This window comes from Narcine bancroftii, chromosome 13 (genome assembly GCF_036971445.1).
Source record: "Narcine bancroftii isolate sNarBan1 chromosome 13, sNarBan1.hap1, whole genome shotgun sequence".
Taxonomy (NCBI): Eukaryota; Metazoa; Chordata; class Chondrichthyes; order Torpediniformes; family Narcinidae; genus Narcine; species Narcine bancroftii.
The window spans coordinates 79,331,435-79,347,746 of record NC_091481.1 but is presented as its reverse complement, the minus strand read 5'-3'; the positions used below and the strand labels follow the sequence as shown (position 1 = coordinate 79,347,746).

The following is a 16,312-nucleotide window of genomic DNA, read 5'->3' as shown; positions in this document are numbered from 1 at the left end:
CCAGAAGCAGGTCACTGGAAGGGTCTCCATGGTGAGGTGGTTGAGTGTGGCGCAACTCTGGCTCCAGGTGAATATAAACAGCAGCGAAGCCACCTCATTCCACGTGCCGATTGTGGCATCTTGAGCTTTGCCGGAAGCAGCAGTATTACATAAGAACACAAGAACTAGGAGCAGGAGTCGGCTATCCAGCCCGTCGAGCCTGCTCCGCCCTTCAATGAGACCATGGCTGATCAGATGATAGGCTCATCTTCACCTACCTGCCTTTTCCCCATATCCCATAATTCCCCTACTATGCAGAAATCTATCCAACTTGGTCTTAAATATATCTACTCCCCTGCTTCAATGGGCAGTGAATTCCACAGATTTACCACCCTCTGGGAAAAGCAGTTCCTCCTCATCTCTGGCCTAACTCTACTACCCTGAATCTTGAGGCAATGTCCCCTAATTGGCACACTTAATCACGTAAAGATGCTAACGCCTTACGTTAGTTCAACTGACCTAAAAATGTTTTGCCGCTGATTTTCCTTTGTACTCAGCATCTGAGGCCTCTGGTGTCATTGTCCAACAATATTTGGCCGGCATTGATGCCGCTTTTCCGCGGTCCCCATCTCCTGGTGAAACCTTTCACCATGTTCGTCTCTGATGGCACCAAGATCAGCAGGGAAGGAGTCCAAGTGTGAGGACAGAAAATGAATCTTCGCTGACACGTTGCGCTTCACGCTTAAAGTAGACTTAAAATATGACAGGAAGTCACAAAAATAGGTTATATCTTTCAAAAAAATGATACGTGATAGGAGAATTTTGTGACAAACACCCCAAAATCCATAAAATGCACGCAGAAGTGTTCAGGAAGCAACATTTTTGTTGTCCAGTGTCTTCCCCCCACGCCCCCCCCCCCCACCCCAAGCTCCTGTTGAATTGAAGCTCGAGATCATCCATTCTCAATGGCCCCGCTGGGGGCCACCACATATTCAAGAGGGGCCACGGACCCAAATCATAAAATATTTTTTGTTTTGTATGTAGTCAGTCGGAGGAAACCAACTAAACTTGACTGCTTGGTAGGAAAGGGGGCCCATAAACTTTGAGCAGAGTCCAAAGGCGGCCACAACCAACAGATGATACTTTGCCGCACTCTGCTGTCTCTGCGGTTTTGGTTGCGCAGAGAGAGTTGGGGGTGGGGGGGGGGGAGAAGAGAGTGTGGAAATATGGCGGGAGGTTGACGTAGCGGTTAGCGCCATGCCTTTACAGCGCCAGCGATTGGGACTGCGCTGTTTCTACCTTCTTCCCGTGTCTGCTTGAGTTTCCCTGGGGACTCTGGTTTCTTCCCCACTGTTCAAAACATACCAGGAGTGTAGGTTAATTGGAATGGCCTGCTGCCTTGCTGTAGGTCTAAATTTTTGTAAATTTAAAGTTTTGAAATCAGTGTGATGGCTGGGAGAAGGGAAGGGAGGGGGTTTAAAGGAAATAGCTGATGAATAAATGACTGTCTCTGGTTTATCCCTCTCTAGACGAGTATGTGGCCTCTTCATCCAGATCTCACGGTGTTGCTACCTCCTCTCCGCCTCCTCCCTGCACCTCACCTACAGTGTCGCTGGAAGCCTCACGCCTTCCCTCCATCCAAACAGCCACCCCGATACACCCCACCAAGCTGGTCATCAAGCATGCGGGGGGCTCCCCCTCAGTGTCGTGGGCCAGGGTGCTGCCGGCGCAGGACGGCGAGGACGACACGCTGCATGCGCGCAGCCGGCCGCCCCCTATGAAGACCTACGAGGCGCGGAGCAGGATCGGCCTGAAGCTGAAGATCAAGCAGGAAGCGGGGCTGAGCAAAGTGGTCCACAACACTGCCCTGGACCCCGTCCACCAAGCCAGCAGCTCGGTGATCAAGAGCACCGAGAGCCCGAGGGACGCCAGCGAGCGGCAGGTGAACGGCAGCCTCGACCATGCCACCACACCCTCGCCCACACACAGCCACCCACCCAGTGCCACCAACTATTGCAAGCTTCCGCCAAGGAAGACCTACCGGGACAGCACGGCTCCAGTCCTGGCCGACCAGACTGCCGTTAACCCTTCGCAGCCCGGGCCCGTTAAGTTGGAGGACAGCAGGAGGGCAAGTCTCCCCAAGTGTGAGGCGACTTCCAAAAGTGTAATTGCCACATGCAAGTCCTTGGAGAGCCCAAAGCTCAGGACTGGCAGAGGCAGGATGGAGGACAGATCCAAGGCAGCGGCTTTGGGCAAGAAAGCTCGAATGCACGCTCATGCTCCGCCTCCCAAGTCGGAGGAGCCTCCTGGGAGAAGGGCGGACGGCAGCTCGGGTGGGCTGGCGAGGGAGCTGTCTGGCGTCGAGAACGAGTTAATGCGTGGCTTCATCAAAGCCGACCCTCCCGACGGGTCCTGGGAGCTGGCGCTCCCTCCTCCCAAGAGGACGAAGTCGGAGTCGTTTGACATGGACAATGCCAGCTTCTCCAGTGACAGCCCTCAGGACGACACCTTGACTGAACACTTGCAGAGTGCCATCGACAGCATCCTGAACCTGAGGCAGCCGCAGTCCTCTCTCGCTCCGAATCCCGTCTCGTCTCCTTACGGCTCCTCAGAGATGAACTCTTCACCCTTCTCCCCAACTCCACACTCGGACAGCTATCTTGCACCCAATCGCAATGGAGGCCTTGGCGCTAGGACTTACACTAGATGACTCAGTTCGTTCAACTCGTACTTGTTTCCATCGCTGGTACACCAGCTGTGCTGTGAAAGCACAACACAGCACATTAAAGAGATGGTATCCCTTTATGTGAACCTACCTTTGTGGTATTATGTAAACATTGCATCCAAAAAAAAAGGCCCAGATTCTGCTCCATCTGCCCTTGAGGCATTTAGCATTAGTAAAAGATGCAGTGTCACCCCTCCAGTGTAGCCCGGATGAGATTGCCAGCTATTGTTTTGAGGTCAGCGCCGTTTCTAGCAGGCTGGTAGGAGATGACACCACTGGCCTTTGGCTCTTTATGTTGAAGGCAGGGTGACCGAAAGGTGTGGAACATGTAGGGTGATCATTTCAAACAACTAGATGATTGACCAATGTACCTTAACCAAAAAAAAAGAAACAAATCCACGTCCAAATGGTTTGGAGTCTTCCTCTGAGTGTGCACAGATCATGGCATTGGGTTGACAGCAGTGATGGAGCCCAAAGTGCCTGGTACCCGAGCGAGATCGATCTCCTTCTGCTAGCTCCTCTGCTTCTTCCAGTGGCTCTGAGGCTCCTTCTACCTTGCCCTGGTCGAGGACAACAGAGACCGTCGTGGCACCGAGGACCAGGTGCGCCCATGATCGTCGCCAGTGTGGCAGCCTTGCTTACCCTTGAACCTCACCCGCTCTCTCTTCAACCCCTTGCGAACCTGACCCTCCAACCTCAGCCCTGGATGGGTTCGCTCCTCGTAAAAATTCCCTCCCCAGAAGGATGAAGAACTTCTCAGTATTGCCATTGAGCCACTGAACAGAGAGGGGTGGCGTAATCATCCCGTGTGTAACATTTTCCACCTCTCTCCTTTTAATGCCTCTGCTTTTAATTATTAATTTGTTATCGGGAGGTCCTTTCAACTGATGTTGGGCCTTCAACCCCACCTCATCATTGGTTGCATCTGTCCTCACAGCCTCGCCCCTTTATCTTCAGTACAATTCTTATTGTATCTGCTCTTGGTTTTCTGGTCCTCCCCCAGACAGGTCACCCGATTTTAATTGAGTGTGGTCTGAGTGTCAAGACTGCCCCTGCATTTTGAACCTAAAGAAAATCTTCGAAGGGGAGGAGAGGAAGAAGCTTTCTTCAACCACCAACCCCCGATTTTTTTTTTTTTTCTTTCTCCTCCCCCACCCCCCCCGCCCCACCTCTCCAGAGTTGTAGGGAATCATCATCACTCTGGGGCATTCCACTGGGCAGGCCCCTTTCCCAAACAAGATGCCCATCTCGTTACAGCAGGCAATGCAGTGTGCTGGTTGTAGATGTGCTGTAGACGCTGTGGTAGTCTGGTTCTAGACATGATGTGGACCCTGTGTTCTGCTGGTTCTAGACGTGATCTAGACCCTGTGATCTGCTGGTTCTAGACGTGATCTAGCCCCTGTGATCTGCTGGTTCTAGACGTGACACAGACCCTGTGATCTGCTGGTTCTACATGTGATACAGACCCTGCCTCTGTCCCGGTAACAATCATCAGATTCCCATCTCCAGTCTGCCTTGAATGTGACCAAGCATTTAACGTGGTTGGGAATTCCACCAGTTTGGATTGCCGGACATAGATTATCAGGAGGCAATGACTGTGATGCAGGGTGAAAATTTAAAAATATATATTCCAAGCTTGTGTCCATTACAGGTTACTACCACATCTATTTTTCAGTCGAAGTTCTAAACTGGTCTGTGAGTATCAGGGCAAAGTGGCTTGCATGTTTTGTCTTTGGAAGCCCAGAGTTCCAACCGGTTTATTGACGGGGATGGGTGTGACTGTGGACGTGATCTGTGATTGGATGCTTTTGAGCTGTTGGCCCGATAGATGACATGGCACATAGACCTTGAGTGAGGTAGTAGGCAAGTGATGGGCAGAATGGATGTGCTGTGATCATACCTAGCCTGTACCAGGAAGAATGGCCAGAACCCCTCCATCTGCTTTGTCTCTGAAGACGTTTTATTTAACTCCATGCCTGAGGAAGATGTCGTTGGCAAAAATGAAATTCCAGCAGTAACTCTGTGCATGGAGCCCAAACAGGGAAATTATTTTTTTTTATTTTACAAAGATGTGGAATTCTGTCGTTTTTTTTTGCTGGAGGAACAATAGAATGTCAGCCTCTGTGCCCAGGGAGAGAACCTGTCATCCACATGGATCGGGAAACCCATCCACTTAGTTGTACACCCAGGACCTGGGAGTGTGTCACCGACAAAGGTGGGAACGAGTGGCGCAATCTCAGTGGGGCATTGAGGGGAGCAACCTTCGGACGAGCGGAATGGGGGAGAGGATCATCCAGGGGATGTCCCTTTGTTCATCAGGGATTGGATTCCCAGAGAACAGGTTCCCTGCAGAAATGAATGAGCAGTGTTTTCATTAATGATCAAGGTTGCAGCTTTTATGTGTGATCTTTGTAGAGTGATTTCTGTGTGTATATGTATGGGGGGTGGGTCTGTGTGGGTGGTCTCTGCAGGTCTGTGTATTCCTTTGTGTATGTGTGTGTGGTCTCTGCATGTGTGTATTCCTTTGTGTGTGTGTGTGTGTGTGTGTGTGAGATCTCTGTGTGTATATGTATGGGGGGTCCTGTGTGGGTGGTCTCTGCAGGTCTGTGAATTACTTTGTGTGTGTGTGTGTGTGTGTGATCTCTGTGTGTGTATATGTATGGGGGGGGGGTCCTGTGTGTGTGGTCTCTGCAGGTCTGTGTATTCCTTTGTGTGTGTGTGTGTGTGTGTATATGTATGGAAGGGGGGGTCCTGTGTGTGGTCTCTGCAGGTCTGTGTATTCCTTTGTGTGTGTGTGTGTGTGTGTGTGTGTGTGTGTGTGTGTGATCTCTGTGTGTGTATATGTATGGGGGGGGTCCTGTGTGTGTGGTCTCTGCAGGTCTGTGTATTCCTTTGTGTGTGTGTGTGTGTGTGTGTGTGTGTGTGTGTGTGTGTGTGTGATCTCTGTGTGTGTATATGTATGGAAGGGGGGTCCTGTGTGTGTGGTCTCTGCAGGTCTGTGTATTCCTTTGTGTGTGTGTGTGTGTGTTTGTGCACGCGAGCGCCCCTCTGAGTGTCTTGAAAAGGCTTCTGGTATGGGAATAGTGTGTAAATATTACCCCTCATGGGGGGAATCTGACTAATCTGTCTGTAGCTGCGTCACCTTAACATGAATTGCAAATTCCAGTTGGTTCACGCTGCTGCCGTGATCTGTTTACTCTCAGCCCTGCAGAGCTGACCTTGTATTCTGCCTTTAGAAAGGGAAATTGGGGAATTTTTTTTAAACGTTGGTTACATTTCTTAAAAGATTGAACATTATTTGAGATGGTTGGCCAAGGAAGGGGCAATTCTGATAATTGCAGGTTTTAATTTTTTAAGTTTTATGCGAGGTGGGGAGGGCCTCCTTGTCAAAATACTTTTTAAGCAGGGGACAGAATATGCTTTGATTTTTTTTGGATCAGTAATTAAATCCTCCCTGTTGCAATTTCTTGAATGCACCATTGTGAAGTTTATTTACTTGGTTACTGTCCCTTTATACTGTGCCAACATTGAGCGTATCTTTTTTTTAAGAAGCGAGCAAACCCCCCCTCCCAAATTTTGTTTCATTTTTCCACTTCAATGAGATGTAAAAACTAATTTTTGTGGAGCGTTTTTTTGTAAAAAGTCTGGCTTCCAACGTTATCTAGCGGAGTTGTCTTGGGGTGCCAGTTCTCAAGTCTTGCAGTGTTAGTTAGGCAGCGAGGGGCATGTGGGCTGAACCTACCGACCCTGGTCCGGTGTCTAGGTGGCAGTGAATGCTTTCATCTGGGATTGAAAGGATTCTAGCCCCGGGGGAAAGGCCAAGAGGTCCGCAAAAGCAAGAGGCGTTTAGCTACCAAAAGGTTCAGCAGCATTGCTGTAAACACGCAGAAATGCTGGAGGAACTCTCACAGTGCCCAGAGGAGGTAAAGAGAGATCACTGACGTTTCAGGCTTGAGCATATAAGCAAAAGGCAGGCAGGTGCCTGAATTAAAAGGCTGGGGGAGAGGGGCTGGGGGTGTGGGGAATGGATCTCACCTGGAAGAAAAGGGCTTCAGCCCAACGCATTGGTTCTATTTTTACGTCCCAGGGAGACTTGCTGAGTTGCTTCTGTGTTTTTGTTCCAATCCCAGTGTCTGCAGACGTTTGCGTTTCAGTATTGTTGCTCATTCCACGGTTGTGCTGAGATGGGGTGGGGGGGGATCCTAGTCCTGGGTGTTCCAAGGCGGGAGGGTGATCTGAGTACCCAGAGGATCTTTCTCCGGGCTCTTGGCTGGAGCGGCCAGGGGTTCCAATCCTGCGCTGTCTGGACGTTCTCCCCATGTCTGTGGGTTTTCCCCGGGGGCTCCATTTCCTCCCACTCTTCAAAACGGCGGTATAGGTTAATCGGGTATAATTGGGTGGTACTGAGCAACATGCCTACATTTAAAAATTTTTTTAAAGGTTTACATTTTTTTTAAATTATCTTTGGATTCATTTTCTGCCCGATTCTCCTGCCTTCAACAGGCATGAATTCCGTGGCTGAAGCTCCAGATTCACGACCATTTGAGTGAAATTAAATATCCCCCCTACCCTAAATAGATGACCAGTATCCTGAGATGATGCCCCTGTTTCTCTAGCCCAAGAGAAGTTTCTTTGTTCCCATCCTCAGCCTCCCCTCAGATGTTTCCCCCTCATGGAGAGGGGAGGGTCAGTAAGGGCTTTTCTCTTCTCCCAGGGTGGCATTTTCATCCATCTCTGGTCAGGCCCGTCCACTCCATTCCTTCAGCTCATTGGGCCACACTTGCTTGTTAGGAATGTCCACAAACCTCACCCCAAGGGTGAGATAGATGAGATGTTGGACCCCCTTTCCTTCCCCCCCTTGACCTCTCCACCCTGTGTACTGATCTCTGCTTGTGTGGCATCCTTGACCCTGTCTACCCCCTCCACATCTTGGTGTGTGGCATCCTTGACCCCTTCACGAGTGACTGGGATCATTGACCCCCCCCCCCCCACCCTATACAAACCAATCTCAGTGTGTGGGATCCATGACCCCCTCCTCCCTCCACGAACCCATCTCAGTGTGTGGGATCCATGACCCCCTCCTCCCTACACGAATCGATCTCAGTGCATGGGATAATTGACCTCCACTCTCCACGAACCCATCTCAGTGTGTGGGATCCATGACCCCCTCCTCCCTACACGAATCGATCTCAGTGCATGGGATAATTGACCTCCACTCTCCACGAACCCATCTCAGTGTGTGGGATCCATGACCCCCTCCTCCCTACACGAATCAATCTCAGTGCATGGGATAATTGACCTCCACTCTCCACGAACCCATCTCAGTGTGTGGGATCCATGACCCCCTCCTCCCTACACGAATCGATCTCAGTGCATGGGATAATTGACCTCCACTCTCCATGAACCCATCTCAGTGTGTGGGATCCATGACCCCCTCCTCCCTACACAAACTGATCTCAGTACATGGGATAATTGGCCCTCCACCCTACAGAAACTGATCTCAGTGTGTGGGATCCTTGAACCCCCCCCCTCCCCCCACCCTACACAAACTGATCTCCGTGCGTGGGATAATTGACCCTCCACCCTACACAAACCGATCTCAGTGTGTGGGATCCTTGAACCCCCCCCCCCACCCTACATGAACCGATCTCAGTGCGTGGGATAATTGACCCCCCCACCCTACACAAACCAATCTCTGTGTGTGGAATTCTTGACTCCTCCACCCTGTACATACTAATTTCAGTGCATTGAGCAGCTCTTTGAAATGCTCTGATTCCACCAACCTTTCACCCTCTAATTTGCCTTATTTACTGGGGACCCCCCCCCCCCTCAATGTAGAGGGAGCTCACACAAGAGTGTGTGCAGGAGTTGTCCCTGGCCTTGGGGGAGCTTGTGAATCCTGGGTAGTAACTGCAGTGCCATTGGTGTCTTGCCCTCAGTAGGGCTGAAGCTCTTCAGGCTGTTGCCTTGAATTGTAACCGGCTGTGGGCTCTCGTTCCTCTGCACCCAGTCTTGTATATTTTCCTGTTGTCATTGTTAAGTTTATGACGAGTGGATCCAAAAAAAAAGGATCAGGACAGAATCGGCTGAGGGTTGGTCAGAGGAAGATGTACTAATGATGAGGGATGGATAGGTGTGGAACCTTCATGCCAGGGGGGCAGGGGGAGCTGGCAGGGAAACATGCCTGTGTTCTCCATCCTCTAAATGCAGTAGGGACTAAGGTCTTGGATGTAGTCAAGTTTGCTGCGGTCTTTGGTCATTCAACACTGCCTCCCACCAGGGTCAGTCTGCCTCTGGATCTCCCTGGCTCAGTTGGTGCAATGAAGAGGCTCTTTTTAGATTCAAAGCTGTACCCAGCCTGAGCTCATGGGGCGTGGGTCTCTCGGTGCTCTCCTGCTCAGTCGGCGGGTGGGGAAATCATTCATCGTTGCTTGTTGTGCTCCTACCCATTATCTCAGTGGTTCTCAACCTGTCTCTCCCCCCCCCCCCCCCCCACCCCACTCACATACCATCCTAAGTAATCCTTTACTAACCACAGAGCACCTATGGCATCCTAGTTAGTAAGGGATTACTAAAGGTGGTATATTATTGGGGGAGGTTGAGAATCACTGCGGTCTATCTGCAGAATCCTCACCCACCATTGCAGGGTGGTGGGTAGTGTCCCGGGAGCAGTCAGAGACTCTGGTGGGTGAGGATGGGAGAGAGAGAGGGTCACCGTGATGTGACTGTTTCGGGTGAAACCTGTGCCTCAAACCATTGTCTTCTAGGCAGGGAATTAGAATTGGAACACCGTAACACCGTTTTTCTGTGAGTTGGGGGGGGGGGGGGTGGAAATTTCCTTCAAAGCCCTTCTTTGTGCTGGGAGATCCCTTCTCTGCCAACAGTGTCTGGCCTGGCCACTCCACCGGCTGTCTGGGGATTTAAAGGAATGCTGATTAATCTCATTCTCAGAAGACACGGTGATTTCTAATTTCACTTTAAAACCATGCAGATCAAAATAACCCCCCCACCACACGTGCCCCATTGTCCGCCTCCCACAAACCTGTGTCATGAACAAAGAAAGACCTCTACCTTCCAATTGTCCCACCCCCCACTGCTCCAGTGAGGAGGGGTTGGGGGAGAATTGGGATTCACCGAGGCGCCTCCCAGGGGGTTGGTGGGTGGGCAAAGGGCGAGGATGTGCAGCCTCTCCTTTTACCCATCCTTCACCTGCAGACCAAGATGATTGTGTATATATAACACTGAAGATAAATCTCATCAATTTGTTATACTGTTTGGCAAAAAAAGATTTTTTTTTTGTTTTAAGAGGTTATTTTCAGCAGAATGTTCCGGAGCCTTAATCCTGAGCATCAGAGAAAATGGTCACATTCTATCAATGATGAATGGCAAGATCCAAAATACCCTGACTTTTGATGTCCTGCTCCACTGTACAGGCTAAATCATCTACTCTGATGAGTGAACATTTTTGTATACATTTATATTAAGCTATTTATTAAACAAAATGTTTTGTAATAAACGGTGAAATCTTAAAAGAAGCAGAAACTGGCTCATTTTGTGTGAAAATGATCCTCATCCCTTCCAAGATTTAGAACCAGTGTCAACCCTTCGGTCCACAATGCAAACCTACTCCGCCATCCAGGGGTGGCCAACCTTTTGTGGTTCTCCGCCTTTTTCTTTCCAGTCATCCCACTTTAAGTAACTCCTATGCTGCTCTGTGATAAGTAAGGGATTGCTTAAGGTGGGTGGAAAGAAAAAGTTTGAAACCCACTGTTTTAATCGTCCCTCATTGACTCGTTATGTGCACGGTTTCAGAACTCCAAGGGAAATGGCCCAATGACAATTTTACTCAAGCAAAATATTTCAGTAACAATTGGGTCTTAGAGCAGTGATTCTCAACCTTCCCTTCCCACTCACATCCCACCTTAAGCAACCCCTTACTAATCACAGAGCCCCGACAGCATAGGGGTTACTTAAAGTGGGATGTGAGCGGAAATGAAAAGGCTGAGAACACATACAGTAACAGGCCATTTTGGCCCACGAGTCCATGCCACCCAATTAACTGACACAACCCCCCACCCACCCGGTATGGACTTGTGGGCTGAAATGGTCTGTTACTGTGATAGTTGTCTAAAACGTTGCCCACCCCTGAACCCTTGTCCCCTCGTTTTTCTTTAAATCCAGATTATACCAGCCTCCTCCTCCACCCCTGCCAATGCATTCCAGGCCTCTCTCTGTGCAGGTATTTTAAAAAAACTCCCCTCAACTTTCAAGAGGTGCTCACCATTGTACTTGGTGTACGTCCCCAGTATTCTTTGGGTGGGGGGGTGGGGGGGAGAGTTGAAAGTTTCCACATTCCCACAATAGGGGCTCACCAACTAAAACGGTCGATCTCTTCTTGGGAACACTGGGCTTAAACGTGCACCCAACCCTCCCCATTGAAAGTACTGGGAGGGGATTTGACCCATCCATTTCTCTCTGGCTGTCAGGGCCTTGGAGAAGGTAGGTTCATGTTCAGGGCGACTACATGGCAAAGGTATCCCTTCTCCTCTCGGAAGAGGACACCGTGGTTGAAGTAGAAGCAATGCTGGAGAAACTCAGTGCACTTTTTATTGGCAAAGATAAATGACCAACGTGTCGGGCTGGAGCCCCCTCATCTACAGTCGTCAAGCGAAGCCCGAGTGCCCTTCACCGGCAGCGCCCGCCCGTGTCCCACCCCCGGTCTCTGCAACGTTGAACCACTTCCACGGCGCAGTTTCATTGTCTTGAGCCCAGAGGCATCTTTGTGGCTCACATCTGGAGCGACAGTGACCTCTGCCGGCCCTGCTCGACAGACCAGGACTGGAGGGGGGAGCTGGGTGTCCCCCCTGGCGCTGACGGCTATTCAGCCCATCAAATCCATGCCAGCTCCAGGGAACCGAGCGCCCCACTCATTAGCCTGGCCCCGCGACTTTCTGCCTTCCCCTCATCCGATTGTGAGGAGTTAACCCAACACACCTCGAAGAGAGCGCCTCTCCTTCCTCGGGGGTTTGGTGTGGCGCCCGAAACCCGGGCAAGTCTCCACGCCCAGCGCGCTGACCGGCTGCATCAGGGTCTGCCAATACCTCCAAAAGGCAGGGGGCACCGCCCAGGACATCACAGGCAAAAAAAAACCCCTTCCCCACTACTGAGCCCATCTATGGGGAACTCTGCCGTCGGCGGGGCAGGGTTCACACCGTCCAGCGCACGCTCTATTCTCGCTGCTGCCATCAGGAAAGAGGTGCAGGGGCCACAAGTCTCACACCCACCAGGTTCAGGAGCAGCTGCTTCCCCTCCACCAGCAGACTCCTCGACCACTAACTCAATCCTTTTAGGACTTGAATGGTTTTCTCTGTATTGCACAGTCAGTTTGTTTACATTTGTTACCTGTTTAAGCTTTGTACTGTTTTTGCGCCACCAATTAATGGTGATTCTGCCTCGCCAGCAGGAAAAAGGAATCTCAGGGTTGTATGTGATGTACTGACAATAAATCGGATCAGACCGTGCGCACAAAGCACGACATCCTGACCTGCGCTAGCGTTGGAAAGACTCTCGTTAATTTTGGATGCCCATTTGTCCCCTCCTTCAGGTTACAGCGGACATTTAGGACCCATCGGCCAGTAAGTGTCCTTTGAAGGACAAGGGGTGGTTATGACTGGTAGTAATACTTCCTTATCTCGGAATATAATTCAGTTTGGAGCAGGAAGGTTGCGCTGCAACTGTACCAGGTCCTGGCGAGGCCGCATCTGGAGAACTGCGGGCGGTTCTGGTCTGACTTGAGGAAGGATGGACTGGCTTTGGAGGCGGTTCACCAGGTTGATTCCAGAGATGAGGGGGTTCGCCTATGAGGAGGGATTGAGTCGTCTGGGACTGTACTCGCTGGAATTTAGAGGATCTTAAGGAAATGTATAAAATTATGAAAGGCATAGATAAGATAGACCCATGGTACATTGTTTCTATTGGTGGGAGAGACCAGAACTAAGGAACATAGCCTCAAGGAGATTTATGATGGAGATGCTCCTCCCAGAGGGCAGTGATCTGTGGAAATCATCAGTAAATATATTTAAGACCAGGTTGGATAGATTTTCACATAGTATGGGAGCAAAAGGCAGGTGGGTGAAGTCGAGTCCATCATCAGATCCCATTGAATGGTGGAGCAGGCTTGACTGGCCGGGTGGCCGACTCCTGCTCCTAGTTCTTATGTTCACCGACACTAGTTAATTTCCCAACTGGGACCATCCACCATCTCCCTCACATCCCCGGGTGAGCCGGGTTCGATCCTGACCTCCGGTGCTGACTGTGTGGAGTCCGCACGTTCGCCCTCTGGGTTCCCTCCCCAAGGTCTTGCAGATCAGTGGGCTGGTCCTGGTGTGATAGTATAGGGTTGATGAGAGGGAGGGAGAGTGGGGTACAGGGCAAATTGTTGGGGAACAGGAATGTTTTGCCATCTGTGAAGTGTCTTCTACCCGACTCTGGCCCCGGCTCCTCTTGTTCCGAGCATCTAATGGTAAATTATCCTTCTCTGCGGAACAGGCTGCCTCACTGAAGCCAAGTGTGGGACCCGGCTTGGATCCGATCTTCCTCTGGGGCTGAACCAGCGAGGTCGGGCATTCCGCCGCTTCGCTCCAACCTGGCACTGACTCTGCCTTTGGATAGCGCCCACTTAAACTGCACCAGTTCATGACCTCCATCAAAATGCGGAGTGACACCCTCCCTCCGCCCCGCCCGTCCCCGTGAGGCGCTCCCTCAGCACTGTCCCGCTCATGGCGTGATGCTCCCTAGTAATTTCTTAGCAGTGCGGCGCTCCCTCAGAACCCCATGTCCTCCTTCTCGGCGCCGCTCCGCCATGCGGCGCTCCCTCAGCGCCGATTCACCCTGCGGAGCTCCCGTAAACTATACAAAGCTCCCTCGGCGTAGGTCCCTCCAATGTCCAAAGCTCCCTCGGCGCAACCCCCGTGCGGAGCTTTCTCCACCGTGCGGCGCTCCCTCAGCGTGGATCCACCCTGCGGAGTTCCCGTCACCGCGCGGAATTCCCTCGGTGCAACTCCCTCCACCGCGCGGAGCTCCCTCGGTGCCCCTCTACCCTGCGGAGCTCCCCTCGGCACCGCTCCACCGTGCGGAGCTCCCTCGGCGGGCCAGCCGGGGCGTGGAGTGGGGAGGGGAGGAGTGAGGGAGCTCCGCCAGTGCAGTAACGCCGTGCGCCGGGCGGTGGAGGGACTGGGAGGTGTTGGCAACGTGTCCAGCGGATGGGAGGGTTTGTGGCAAACAAACGGCTGGGCTCAACCTCGCCTGCCCCAGTCTCCGAGCCGCTCCTTCACCGCCCTGCCCCGGTCTCCGAGACGCTCCTTCACCGCCCTGCCCCGATCTCCGAGACGCTCCTTCACCGCCCTGCCCCGGTCTCCGAGCCGCTCCTTCGCCACCCTGCCCCGGTCTCTGAGACGCTCCTTCGCCACCCTGCCCCGGTCTCCGAGACGCTCCTTCGCCCTCCTGCCCCGGTCTCCGAGACGCTCCTGCCCCACCCCGGTCTCCGAGTCGCTCCTTCACCGCCCTGCCCCGGTCTCCGAGACGCTCCTTCGCCATCCTGCCCCGGTCTCCGAGACGCTCCTTCGCCCTCCTGCCCCGGTCTCCGAGACGCTCCTTCGCCGCCCTGCCCCGGTCTCCGAGACGCTCCTTCGCCGCCCTGCCCCGGTCTCCGAGCCGCTCCTTCACCGCCCTGCCGACCTGACTCTCTGTCCCCGAGTAAGATTCTGAGCTGATCCCGGTAAATCCACCGCCTGCAGCCGAGACCATGTTCAGCTGGATGAAAAAGAACGAGAAGAAGACCCCCGAGGTGATCCACACGGTGACCGAGGGCTTGAAGCGGCTGTACAAGAGCAAACTGCTGCCCTTGGAGGAGTTCTACCGATTCCACGACTTCCACTCGCCCTCGCTGGAAGACGCCGATTTCGACAACAAGCCCATGATCCTGGTGGTGGGGCAGTACTCCACGGGGAAGACCACCTTCATCCAGTACTTGCTGGAGGAGGACTTCCCGGGCAGCCGGGTGGGACCCGAACCCACCACCGACTCCTTCATTGCTGTGATGCACGGGGAGGTGGAGAGTGTGGTCCCGGGCAACGCGCTCATCGTGGATCCCGGCAAACCCTTTCGCAAACTCAACCCCTTTGGAAATTCCTTCCTCAACAGGTAAGAATCAACGTTGCGGACTCTCCCTGGCCTTTAGTGTCCTGGGCCCCCGGGAGGGGTTGGGGGGGGGGGGTGGTGAGAGATCTAGTGGCGGGGTCCCTGCAACCGTGCAAGATCCCACAGGCGTTACTGATGGGATTGAGGCAAATGGGGGTAATATTCCTCCTTGGAAATGGTGACCTTGGGATCTTCATCCCATCACAAAGAGGTTATGGATTTCAAATTGCCCCCTCTAAACTCACATCTCCCTTTGAGTAATCCCCAGGTCATTGGTGCTCTGTGATTAGTAAGGGATTGCTTAAGGTGGGTGTCAAGTAAAGTCTGAAACCCTCTGTTTTAATCGTCCCTCATTGACTCGTTATGTGCATGGTTTCAGAGCTCCACAGGAAATGGCCCAAGACAATTTTTCTCCAGCAAAATATTTCAGTAACAATTGGGTCTAGAGCAGTGGTTCCCTTCCCTTCGCACCCGTAGACCACCTTAAGCAATCCCTTACCAATCACAGAGCACCGATGGCCTCGGGATGACTGAGGGTGTGATGTGAGTTTTGTGGGGTGGGGGGGGGGGCAGTTTGAAAACCACTAGTTTAACATTTCCCTGCTACGTCTGTAAGATTAGTGAATCGAGGGTTTGCGGGGAACTGGCCCAGAGTAAGAGTTGGAAGTCAGCAGAGATTGCCCATGATCAAACCGAATGGTGAGATAGGCTCGCGGGGCAACGTTGGCTGCTCCTGCTCCTGGAGGTTGGAGGAGAGCCGGACATCAGATCGGCTGTGATCTCATTGAATGGGGGAGCAGGCTCGATGGGCCAGTTGGCTGACTTCTGGTTCGTGTTTTCCAGATGGTGTCTAGAGTGAGGGTTCCTCTGGCTGGGAGAGTTTACAAACTTTGCAGAGTTGGATAACGTCTTGAAAAAGAGGTTTGGAAGGAGAGGGGGTGTTGGAAGGGGATTAATGGCCCTCTGTGACTGTGACTGGTGCCTGGTTAGACTTGATTTACCTGTGATTGCGGGCAATCCCTCAGAACCTCTGCTCCCTCTGCATCTCCTTTCCCTCAGCGCAGCTCCAATGGTGCTCGAGTTAGCCTCGTTGGAGTTAGTATTAGCTCACCTAACCCTGGTCAAAGAGAATAGAGATCAGGTTATTCCTCCTGACCTGGCCCACGCTCCCTACCGAATCACCCTCCCTGGCCAATGGAGTCAGCAGGGAGGTGATTCCCCTCCTCTCCACAAGCCCCTGTCTTCCTCCATGAGATAAAAGTGGGGTTTAATTAATCATTATAGAAGAGAGTTATTGAAATTCCACAGCACAAAAGCAGACCATTCAGCTCTCCAGAAGAGCGAACAGTCGGGCCCTGCCCTTTTTTTTCGACATTATTTTCCATTTCAAATATTTATCCAATTTCCGTT

General features: G+C 52.1%; 2 protein-coding genes across 6 annotated transcripts in view; both read left to right on the top strand.

The window, feature by feature from the left end:
- LOC138748245 (BRD4-interacting chromatin-remodeling complex-associated protein-like) overlaps positions 1–7,888 on the top strand; it is a 142,235-nt gene extending 134,347 nt beyond the window's left edge. For all 5 annotated transcript variants that reach the window (XM_069908078.1, XM_069908079.1, XM_069908080.1 and 2 more), the window contains one exon: positions 1,509–7,888. In XM_069908078.1, coding sequence (XP_069764179.1) covers positions 1,509–2,689 — 1,181 coding nt within the window. In that variant the 3' untranslated portion in view covers positions 2,690–7,888. The remainder of the gene's footprint in view (positions 1–1,508) is intronic.
- A 6,531-nt stretch (positions 7,889–14,419) lies between these two features.
- The window catches only part of LOC138748246 (EH domain-containing protein 2-like), a 46,238-nt gene continuing 44,345 nt past the window's right edge, over positions 14,420–16,312 (top strand). The window contains exon 1 of the mRNA XM_069908082.1: positions 14,420–14,905. Within this exon, the coding sequence (XP_069764183.1) occupies positions 14,508–14,905 (398 nt within the window). The 5' untranslated portion in view covers positions 14,420–14,507. The remainder of the gene's footprint in view (positions 14,906–16,312) is intronic.